This window comes from Solanum lycopersicum, chromosome 6 (genome assembly GCF_036512215.1).
Source record: "Solanum lycopersicum chromosome 6, SLM_r2.1".
NCBI lineage: Eukaryota > Viridiplantae > Streptophyta > Magnoliopsida > Solanales > Solanaceae > Solanum > Solanum lycopersicum.
The window spans coordinates 299,962-312,774 of NC_090805.1; the positions used below are offsets into that span (position 1 = coordinate 299,962).

The window sequence follows — 12,813 nt, forward strand, 5'->3', positions numbered from 1 at the left end:
TTACTTTTAACTTTTTAAAATTTATAAATTAATTACACTTACAAAAAGAAAAAATGTTATAGTAAAATAAAATAAAATTTTAATTAATTCTATTTTGTAAATTAACAAATAATTTTATCTAACTATTTTTAGTAATATAAATAATAATTTTAAGATGGAAAATAATATAAAAATGTTATAAATATAATGAATATTTTCTTTTGAATTTCATATTTTCAAAATTATATAAGTATGGAAGTAGAGAAATTTGGAATATTATTTGAAAAGAGAAGTTAAAAAAAAAAGAAGTAAAAAAAAATAAGAAAGAGAAAAAATCGTTTAAAGAAGAGAGAACAAAAAATTTGGGTCATTTTTCTGAAATGGAACCCAATACTTCCACATGACACAATATAAATGGAGTCATACAAGTATAGTCAGTCACCTCTTGAACAGTGTGAACTGAAAAGTAATAATTATAAGTTAGACTTTTTTGAAGTGATTTTACTTTTAAAGAGTGGTGGTTTTACTTTTGAATATAATTTGAATACAAGAAATAAATGAACTTACTCAATCGCCCTTAGCTTTCCAGAGAAATTACAAAAATATCTCAAATTATTTCCAATTTGTTGTTCATGTCATTTCATGTCAAAATAGTGTCTTGCCAAATATATTTTCTGTTACCTTTTTACCTTGGTAAATTATCTCCACATTTAGCTTAGCGGATTCATGAATCAACCTTTATACCTTGGTAAAGTATATTGTGCCCTTTTGATGGAGATTATAACATCAAACTTCATATAGTATCTCACATGGTTACATGTCAGTTTTAGTGCTCCCACACTTCAGTCTTTCATTTATTGCATAACCTAGTAATTAGTTATATCATTGCAATATTTGCTAGAATTTTGTGCTATTTACTTGACCAATGTCTCGATGTGACTTTATAACCAGCATGTCAATTATCATTATGCATATCCTACTTAGTCATTCAATGTACTAACTGCATACATTCTACCTATATTATTTGATAATATAGGCTCAAACATTCAATACTTGGGTTGTGGTTAGTACAAATTCAATTAACATAGTAACAACTTTTGATGAGTCTCCATTATTCGAGGATGACCTCTACCTTTACTTCAATATTGTTCTTTAAATTTTAAAAAGTTAAGAGTCAATTAGGGGTTTGTCTTAGGAACTCGTCTTAGTAGAGCCTTTTAGACAGTTAGTTTACATTTACAAAAATCTCTACTCTCTTCTATTCTCGAATATATTGAGCATAGGGATGTATCCGAGAATAGGAGAGTGTAGAGATCTTTGTAATTTTTTCAAAGCGAAAATTGTGCATTATAACACACTATTAATTCAAAATAAATGTTATAACTATATTTCATTTAATTTCAATTCGTAGCAAACTTCTTGTCATTCGTCTCTCTCCTCTCTCCAAAAGTTGGCTAGTCACTCTCTTTTTTTTTCCATGTCATCTCTCCCCGACCTCTCTCACTTTATACAAACACAAATGTATAGTTTGTGTTTGTATTTGTATAAGTGAGAAGACAGTATATACAAATACATATATATATCTCTCCGTCTTATACACTTATAATTATACAAATACATGTATCTTCATTCTATACACTTGTAGATATACAAATACAAATCTTCTTTTGCCAGTTCTGTTTTGTCTTTCTCTCTCTCGCTTTGTACAAACACAAATTTCACAAAATGCATTGTATAATTTATACTTGTATGAAGCGAGAGAGAGAGATCTGATATACAAAAACAAATATTTGAACTTGATTCAATTGGTGTTTTTGGATCAAATGTATATTTTTTGCTTATTTTTCTTTAAAAACACCGAGAACACATGAAGAACATAAACAACTCTCAAATTTTCAACATCTTCAATTCTTCACTAAATCATCTCAAATTCCGTCTACATCATTAATTTTTAAAAAAAAAAACGAAAATTCTAACATCATTTGTAGAGTTCAAACAATTCACCCATATTTAAAAAATATATTCCAAAAAACGAAAATCGATCCCAAAATTTCAAAATTTTCTTTGATTTTTTTTTTAGTTTTTTACATTAGATCTTTGTTGACTGTATTTTGAGTTTATGTCCAAAATTTCAAATGATTTGAAGTTGTGGAGAATCTACCATTAAAGAAGGCATAATACATATATTGGACCCTAAACTTGGCTTCAAATTTTAACTTTGACCTCCAACTTTCATAATTTATCCAACTTTTAAGTAAATAAACACATGAGTCCAACATGACACAATACACGTAGGACATCATGTAGGACAAAAAATGACATGTAGAATGACGTGTAGGACATGTGTGTCTGTTTGTTCAAATTTATACAAGTTTAAGTGTCTACTCGTGCATATTCAAAGTTGAAGGACATAAATATGATTCGAAGTCAAGTTAAAGGGCATATTTATGTATTATGTCATTAAAGAATGTTGAAGTTTGAAACTTTGAAAAACTTTCAATTGGATCTAGTTGAGTTAGGTTGAATTCGAGCTCAAAAGAAATTGAGTTTTGGTATCTAGCTCGGAGTGAAACTACTCTTGAAATTTGAGCTGAATTCATGAAGAATTAAATAAGTTTGAATTTTGGGAATTGTTAATGTTCTTATGTGTTTTTGGTGTTCTTGTTGTTCTAAAGGTATGTAGAAGCAAAAAATGTACATTTGATCCAAAAATACCAGTAAAAAAGTGTTAAATATTGTTTGGTGTGTAAAAAATGATTTTGCAAAACCGGAGTTATAAAAAATGGCATGGATGAGCATTTTCTTTAACAACAATGGCATAAATGAGTCAAATTTTTAACGGAGCCATTGTTTCTTTGACCATGCTGGTATACATAGGTTGAAAAAGTACGTCAAGCAACGTATTAGTAATGCATAAAGTTAATAAAAGAATTTGAAACCATTTGATGCAGAGTGTAAATATATATATAAATCAACAATTGGGACTGCCCAAGCTGTTTTTCGAAATCAGTTTTTACAAGTATAATATTCATATCGAAATATCTGTCTTCGTGTATGCAATGTGATATATTCTGCAAGAGTTTTACATTCACCTGAATTAAGTTAGATTTTTTTACATTCATATCTCAAATGGATGCTAAATTCGTTCAAAAATGTTTCAAAGATTTCTTATATTATCCAAAACAGTATGTGAGTTTCGTTTTTCTGCTTTCAACAAAAAATGTAAACCTTGTGTGATAAGTTCAATGGATTATTCTTAAAGATACATTAGATGAAAGAGTTTCAGTTATGTGTGTTCTATTTATATTATATAAAATTAGCCAAGGTGATATGAATTTTGACTTTGGATAAAAAATGCCTTGAGGAAAAAGCAGTTTCACTTTTTCTTTGTAAAAGAAAATTTCCAACAACAATATAATATTATTTAAGGAGGTTGTCGTTGCCATTTAAAAAGTGTAGGGGTATTATTTTTCACCCTTAAAGATTAAGGAGGTAAAATAAATTTAATTATTTTTAAAATAATGATATGTTTTGGATTAGTTTATGAGCAACTCCACTGCTCTATTGAACACAAGTGTGTTTGGTACGAGGGAGAAATATATTACGGCAAAATAAGTGATTGTCTTACTTATTTTATGTTGTTTCATTAATAAGACAAATGTATTGTTTCAAGAGAATTTAGGTATAATTTCGATAAATATATAACACCATATCTGAATCCCCACCCTTTAATATGAACCTGGGTGGGGAGTTTAAAGTTGGATACTAGATCAGGGTGAGGAGTTTGGCTCCTAGTTAGATTCAGGGTTGAGAGTCCTGAATAAATCAGGATCTTGACCTCGACTCAGGATCCGACTCTCAACCTTAAGCTAGGATCCAACTCTTGACCCGAGGCTCAAATTTCGGTCATGACCCAATAAAAATCTACTCCTAACCTCAACACATGATTCGACTCTCGATTCCTGACCCAAGACTCAACCCCAACCACGATTAAGGTCAAGAATCAAATCACTAGTAGTGGTTGGATCTCAGGACTCAAGTCAGAAATTTGGGTTTCGAATCGAGATTGATAGTCAATTCCAAGTTAGAGATTGGATCCAGGTCTAGTTATGAGTTTTGAGATATGTTTTTCTTACATTATAAAGAAAAGTTCTTTTTCTCAAATCCAAGAAAAATAAATTTATTTGAAAATATTGAAGCTGACCAACAATTAAAAAAAATTGAAAAATATTTTCCTCCTACGAAACACCACCTAGATGTTACAAGTTGACAAACATGGAGTAGCAAAATATCGCTATCATACTTAAATACTCCAACAAGAATTACCTCAAACTCAATTATGTTTGGACGCGGTTATAGCAACTTGGTCCATAGCGTGATGACACTCTCCAAATCTATACGAAAGCTAAATATATATATATATATATATATATATTATTTTCTCAAAAAATTTGATCAATTTTAAAAAATTTATATTAGTTTTCAAGGTTTAATTTCACTTTCAATCACAAACTTTTTTTTTTCCCCCAAATAAAATTGATGTTTAGAACCTTCCGGTGGCTCAGTGGTTTGATTGTGACTTCCATATTAGAGGTCTCAAGTTGGAAACTTCTTACCAGTAAAAGCGGGAGATTTACTTTCTGAGTAAAATTCGTTGCACCAAACTTATCTAGTAGTGATTACCTCTCGTGTCTTATTGTAATGAAGCAAATAGCGATTGTTGATTTTCCTTGTCATGAAAAAAATATTCAGATTCAGCTTCAAATTTCAAAAATTATTTTTCAAATAACTCATTTTTGTTCAAATTTTAATTAAATCTATGAACAAAATGCTGGCTTATTAAAGTATAACATGGTCCATTAGGCTTAAAATTTCCGAGTGGAAAAAGTCTCATGTCATAACAAAATATATGCTTTGAAGTGGTCTAATACTTCACGTGTCAAATTATACTATAGTATTAGACCAAATAAATTTATATTATAGCTAGTACACACTAAACCATGCTGTATTACATAATTATATAATTAATAGTAGAAGAATTAATATATGACTCCTCTTCTAGTTAGTTAGGGCTACACCATACTGACCACAAGTTAGGACTAAGAATATATTGAAATACTAATAAAAATAGTATACTAGTACATTTTTAGTTCAAGAATTTTGAATTATCTAAAAGGAATACTATAAGCAATATTTTCATATCCATTTCAAAGAAGGTATTCGACAATAAAATAATGATGTATCGTATAAAATTTTGACTCTTAACTATACATATTACAAGGGTAACATATTAGTAATTATTAGATTGTTATTGAATAGTGTATCAACTAACCTCTAATCTCTATGGTATTTTTTTGCGATGACGCACCTTATAGAAAGAATGATTTTTAAGCAGTAACAAGATCAAATGGATAAATTGATAATTATAAAAAAGTAAATTGATTTTCATGGTTTTACAATTTTAACGGAGTTGGGACTAATAAAGGAAAATATATAATTACTCAGGTATATTATGACAAATATTTAATGAGGCTGATATACCTAGAATAAAAATGTAAATATAGTAACTCTTAGTGGGTTAACGGTTTACCCGATAAAGAAATTGAAAGATCTACTCCCACAATAATAAGCAGTTAATTATAAAATTTTAATCCGCTCCTTAACTGTTTATTCGATAACTCAATACCAACAAGTCAATGTTGCGATTGACTTATCAGTTACAGTTCGATTTTGAACATTCCTAATTTCCAATAGTTCAAGAGTATTTCGAGCATTTTTTGTTAATTTTATTACAGAAGTAGCAATTATCTTAAATAATATGGCCTAATAATATAACGATTTACTTTTCGTATAAATTAAAAACTTTCTCCATCATGTTTTTATACATTAAAACCCACAATGGATCTAAAAACCCATACTATAAAGGATTATTTCACACCAATCTTACAAGAAACTCTCTTCATTTTAATTTGAATTTCTAGAATATTACTTTTAAAGGATTTTTGACACACTCCAAGTCTAATTTTCACACATTTGTACTATTAATGACTGCCTAAAATAAGATGATTCTCAAATTGACAGCCATAATGCAACAAACAGATTACCTTTTTAGAAAGTTATTTATGTCAATCTGAACATTGAATGATATTTTATTTATTTTTTAAAAAAAGAAGTTATTTACATTGAAAAAAAAATAGTAGAATCCAAAAATATATTGATCAAAGTAATTGATTTCAGTGTGAATTCAAATTTCAATTTCCAAATATATGTTACTACTAGCTTTTGATCAAGGTATTGGATAAGATTTTATCCAAATTTTATCTTTAATATTAAAATTTTATCTTCAATTTTATATTTGATCATGAAATTTAATTTAATTTTAAAAATTTGATCTTCGAATATTTTGATGTTCCTAAAAGCTAGTCTTACTTTCACTCGTGAGCAAAGCAACCTTACGCAAAGGGTGGTTCGGTACACACTCTTCAACAGAAAATTATGTGGTGTAAATAGGTTATAAAACATTTGTTATTATGAATGTTTGTTTAATTTTGCACATCTTTAACACAATTGAAAAGAAAATTTTGTCTCCTTTTATTTAATTCCTGGTTCCACTATTACTTTCATTTAGAAAATTTCAAATCTTTTCAAAATAAAATGCATGTCCAAACACAACATCAAGTTTCAAAAATGTCGACTTCAATAACTCAAAATTTTAAGTTTCAATTTCAGAATCTATGATGAAACGGAAGCGTAATATTTGGAAACATTTGCTAAAAAAATAAAAATAAAATTATTTTAACATTTTTAACATCTTGATTCCGCGTTAATATTGATAACATCATGTCTTTGACCTAGTTTCCAAACCTCCATACTATGAGTAGCATAGCAAAAACAATGCAATTTTATTGGCATTTGGCTTCACATGACAACAAATTTTGCCTTTTTTTAGACATAAGATAGGTCAAATTGGAATTGTCATACTTAAGTTCCTTAAATATTTATTTTAACGAGTTAAAAGAGCATTGTATAATCTTCATAAAAGTGCAATTGGGTCGGCAATCTCCTCAACCATTAAATCCAAATTATATTCTTCTTGTCCAAAGAAAAAAATATCTTTTGCGATGAAAATACTTTTCTGAACCGTCTAAAAAGATACAAGAATTAGAATATTGAAAAGAGGAAAAATACTAATTAGTAAAATAGTAACGATATCCAAAGAAATAATAATATGATAATCATAAAATATAAATTACTATACAAATAATTTAAAAAATATAATTTATAGCCAAAATATTATTAAAACGATAAAAATTAATTTAACATCTTACACATACACTTTTACATTCGAACTTCACATTTCAATTCTAAACCATTTGTTTTATAAATCTGCATCTTTCGTTTGAACTTTACATTTCAATTATAAACCATACGTTCTATAAATCTACATCTATCATTTGCATAAAGCAAACAGATTCATATAAATTAATTGAGACGGAAAAAGTAAATTAGTGGGACCGCGTTATCTTTCTTAAGCTATTTTCTTGCCCCTTTTCATCTCAGTCAACTTCTTATAATGATATTAAAAAAATATTTTTTAAAATATATATTTTAAATATTAAGTTTTCTTAAAAAAAGTTGTATAAACTATAATGTATTTTTTCATCCAAATATACTTAGGGTAGTTTCATTTTTCTAGATATTTCAAATAGGAAGAAGGGAATAACTGATATAACTGAAATGTATTTTAATAAATAATTGATGAATACGTGATAATCTGATAACAAACTTGTGAAAATATGATACTACTCGTAATTGGTAGCTTTGATGATAGGCGAAATTAATGTGTTGATAAATTCTGTTCAGACGGAAAGGGGAACCGACTCGTTCCTTCCTTGCGGAGGACGAATCAAGGCCTGAAGTTGGTTGGTCGAGCAAGAGGAGAGAAGGATCAACAAGGATTTCCCGAAAGGGAAGAGATGAGAAAAGAAGAAATAGGTATAGCTCACATCTTTAAGTATAGTTAGTTCATTGAATGACTTATTGAGAAGCTAGGGCCTACTTTCGTACCAGTAACTTAAAAAGTTAAAATATCGAACTCATAAACTTCAAATCTTGTCTTCATCTCGCGCTTTTGTTAACATTTAACGCTATATATATTCATCCTTTCCCCCTTCCAAACAAATCTCATTACTCTGTATTTCTCTCCAAAGGAACAAAAAAAAACTATCAAATTACAAATGAAGACTCCCTTTTTCTCATCATCAAAATCATCTTCATCATCATCATCTACCTCTTTTTGTGAATCTTTAATGGAAGAAACAATACAAAATTCTCAATCAATTATCAACAAATGGGATCTCAACGCTTCCTCTATCTCTACATCTACCTCTTATAACAGAGTCGCGAATCTCTTTCGCGACAATCCTTTAGAAGCCAAACACCTTCTTGAATCAGTTAACGACTTACAACACGCGATGCAGTTCGTTATTAAAGATAAATCTACCTCTAAACTACTCGTTCGAGCTCATAATCTCATTCAAATTGCTATTAAGAGACTCCAGAAAGAATTCTACACCATTTTATCGGGTAGTAGCTACTTTCTTGATCACGAAACAATGTCGTCATCAAGAACTTCAAAATCATCTATGGAAGACGAAGTTTCGGAATCTGTCATGGCTGATTTGAAAGCCATTGCTGATTGTATGATTGCGGCTGGTTATGGAAGAGAATGTGTAAAATTGTACAAAGTTCATCGAAAATCAGTGATCGATCAGACTCTGTTTTACTTAGGGATTGAAAAATTGAATTCTTACCAAGTTCAGAAAATGGATTGGGAATTAATGGAAGCGAAAATCAAGAATTGGTTAAGTTCTGTTAAGATTGCTGTCAATGCTCTGTTTCGCGGAGAACGAATACTCTGTAATTATGTATTCTCTTCCTCTGTTAACATTAGAGATTCATGTTTCTCCGAGATTTCTAACGATGGTGCTTTAACTCTGTTCTTGTTCCCGGAGATGGTAATGAAGTTCAAAAAGTTATCTCCAGAGAAAATGTTTAGAGTTTTGGATATGTATGAGATTCTTTGTGAGCTCTGGGTTGAGCTCGAATCGATATTCACATTTGATTCAATGGCGGTAGTCAAAGCTCAGGCAATGGCATCACTGAGTAAGCTCGGTGATGCCATTAGAGCTATGTTGTCTGAGTTTGAAATCGCCGTTCAAAAAGATTCCTCGAAGGTGGTGGTTGGTGGTGGAATTCACCCATTAACTCGATATGTTATGAACTATCTTGTTTTCCTTGGTGATTATAGTGGCGCGATTTCTGATATAATTGTTGATTACTCTCCAATGTCAATACAAATGTTGTCGGAGTCTTGCTACCTGAGTCCTACATCTGGGGACGGGGACTCTCCGTCCTCACCCATTGTGGTACGGCTCACGTGGCTCGTGCTCGTCCTTCTATGTAAACTCGATGGTAAAGCACAACTATATAAGGATGTAGGGTTGTCCTATTTGTTCCTAGCGAACAACTTAAACTACGTTGTTTTGAAGGTTAGGGAATCGAACTTGAAGCTTCTTCTTGGATCCGAATGGATTTCAAAGCACGAAATGAAGGTGAAAGAGTATATGTCAAAGTACGAGAGGACAGGGTGGAGCAAAGTAGTTACATCAATACCCGAGAATCTTACGATTGAAATATCACCGTCTGAAGTGAAGGAATACTTCATCAAATTCAACTCGAGTTTTGAAGAGGTGTATCGAAAACAAACTTCATGGGTCATACCTGACCCGAAACTCCGTGACCACATCAAAATATCATTGGCTAGTAAGATTATTTCAATATATCAGGCGTTTTACGAGATGTATCAGGGAGAACTAGACATAGGGACGGAGTCAATTGTCCGATATGCCCCCGATGATTTACAAAATTACTTATCGGATTTATTTCTTGGTGCTAGTTTTTCAGATTCTAGTATGGGGTGGAGTGGGTCATATTCAATGTCCGTGTCAACATCAATATCACAAATTCGATAAATTATGTGTATTTGAAAGTTTACTAGACAAGAGAAGAGTTTGTGTAGATAAAACAAAAAAAAAATGATTTGTTAATTTGTATGTAATTAATTATGCATAGAAACGTTCTATTGAATGGCACAGACTAACAAAACTAAATATATAAATCATTTTGTCTTTACATATTTGTGTGTTTTTATTTACTGTATTAAGTATATTATTTTAGTAGAGTAGTTGACTAATTCCAACGAAAAAATTAAAAACTTGGACGGCTTCTTATATTAAATGTTCTTTTCAATAGGTAAAAAATTAACGTTACGATTGAGAAAGAAAAAAAAAGGTTTTAAATAGTAGTAAAATTTTGGCATGACATGTTAGATAGTACCTAGATAAACCAAGATTTTTTTAGGAATTTATGAAGTAGATGGTGGTTGATAAAAAAAACTTTTTTAATTGTCATTTTTCGTATGAATATTTCGTTAAACATGAAATTTGTGATTTGTGATAAAATACTGATTCGTTCGTTGAGATTAATGTGATCTTCATAGAGTTTTCGAGATATTTTTCTATAAAGTTTTGTTGGAATAAAATTAAAGATATGTTAAATATTTCAAACTTTTTTTTTATTTTGTGTTTTTAAACTTGTCGTGCTAAAAAGTTGAAATTAGAAATTTATTAACAAGAATAAGTTTTTCTTTTTAAAATTGAATAGAAAAACAAAGAAAACCATAACAACGAGACATAATTAAGCTTATAATAATAACTAATTAAAAAAAATTCCAAAAAATAAAATGTTGTGAAGGATTGTTTACTCAACAGGATGTCATTATTATTACCACAAATATATATATATATATATATATATATATATATATATATATATATATATATATATATATATATAAAAGACAATATAATTTTTCTAAGAAATAAATTCATATGGACGTCATTATGTTAATGATTATATGTTTACGTGTGCTTATATAGTGATAAAAGAAGAAACTCAAGCGTTTTTAATTGAATGAAAATTCGTGATCCATCTTAGATTTTTTCTTGATATGTTAATATATTTTTTTTTAAAAAATTAATAGCTCAATTGATTATTTATTTAAATTTTCATTTCATTAGTAAAAATCCAATTTTCACCTTATTGTCTCGCCTATTTTCCTTACCCATGCACTCAATTTAAAAAATAAAACTCCTTAAACTTCGATAGATATTAGTAATACATTACAATACAATATAGGTTTCTTAAATATATTTTTTTTGGGTGAAAAAGATGCATTATATTTCTAAAGGGATAATTAGAAAACCTAATAATGTTTGATATGGAAGAAAATATTTTCCAAAAAATTCAAAGATTGAATGAGAGCATAATATATAGTTGGAAAAAATTTGACCCCATCTTATTAGTTATACTATCTATTTATACACAAGAAAATAACAGAATTCCTAATTCCCCTACCCAAATCCTAATACATGAGGCCAACAATTCCTATATTTAGCATAATCATAATTTATAATATACACATATATATTACCAAATATACATATAACCATTTTGTTTATAGTCAATACCCCAAGTGTTTATAATGTGACACCTAATTAAAGATACTATGAGTGGAAATATAACTAGAAAAAGTAGTTTTAGGAATAGAATGATAATTTATTTCAATATGTTTGATTCAGTCATTAAAGTCCGACAATATGCAATGCTTCTTGGTTGTCACCGTACAATCGAAGAACATAAAGAAACATTCTTGAACTATAATATTTTAAAATTAGGCCTTGACAAGCACAAGCAATATGTCATACTTGAGGCAAAATTAATAACAACACTTGTGTAACCAAAAATTGTCATACTTGAGGCAAAATTGTTTGTAACAAATTACATTTTGATTCTTAAAAATAAGGAAAAAATATTTAATCCCTAGCATGACCCGGCCCAAAAACCAAATATTCCTATTATGAATGCTAATTTAATTTATAGTTTGAAATAAATACATATTGCTACACTAAATAATAATTGTATAGTAGACTTTAAGTCAGATACATCACTCCTTCAGATTTCAAGTCAGATACATGTGCCAAAGATATTAGATACATTCTGAAATACAGATACATGCATAAAGAGAGAGGTGAGTGAGAGAACTGATATAGATATATGAAATTACACTAGATACATATATGTGAGCACCACATACATTTTGAAATATAGTTACATTGGGAGAGAAGTGATTGAGATAGGGCGAGAGAGGGGCAAGCGACAAAGTAAAGAGGTCATTGTGATAGGAGTGAGATGAGCGAGAGTGTAAGTGTATCCAGGATACATGTGAATCACATTTGGATACGATATGTGAAATCAATTGCACCTTATTTGCCTCATATTTATCTCAGATACACGTATCTTAATATGACAGATACTTATATCTAGCAAAGTAAATGTCATATAAAAGGTAATTTCAAAAGCTAGAGTAAAAGCACGTAATTAGGCCTAAAACTAATGGAATTTGTGTTTTTTAGGAGAAACTACGTAATAAGACATACTTCACTACCATATTATCATTATTACCTACACTTCAAAATACTACATATTTTATCACTAATTAAGAGTTCTCTACAATATATTAAGAAAGATATAATTAGATACATGTGTTTTTGCTACCATATACACTAAATAAGGGGGGGGGGGGGGGGGGAGATTTGTTATGATCCAAGATACATGTTAATCACACTAGATACATGTATATTTGATGTGATTCGCACGTATATGAGACACTAGATATCTTAAATACTTGTGAATCCACTTGACAATGTATCT

The 12,813-nt window shown here is 29.4% G+C and overlaps 1 protein-coding gene across 1 annotated transcript; it reads left to right on the top strand.

Moving 5' to 3' along the window:
• The first annotated feature begins 7,959 nt into the window (after nucleotides 1-7,959).
• LOC101253690 (exocyst complex component EXO70H1-like) lies at nucleotides 7,960-10,173 on the top strand. The gene has a single exon (XM_004240558.5). The coding sequence runs from the start codon at nucleotides 8,217-8,219 to the stop codon at nucleotides 10,011-10,013; it is 1,797 nt and encodes a 598-aa protein (XP_004240606.1). The 5' UTR covers nucleotides 7,960-8,216; the 3' UTR covers nucleotides 10,014-10,173.
• The last annotated feature ends 2,640 nt before the right edge of the window (nucleotides 10,174-12,813 follow it).

Excerpts from the sequence above, each read along its gene's own strand:
- LOC101253690 (XM_004240558.5), top strand. The coding sequence starts at position 8,217 with ATGAAGACTCCCTTTTTCTCATCATCAAAATCATCTTCATCATCATCA.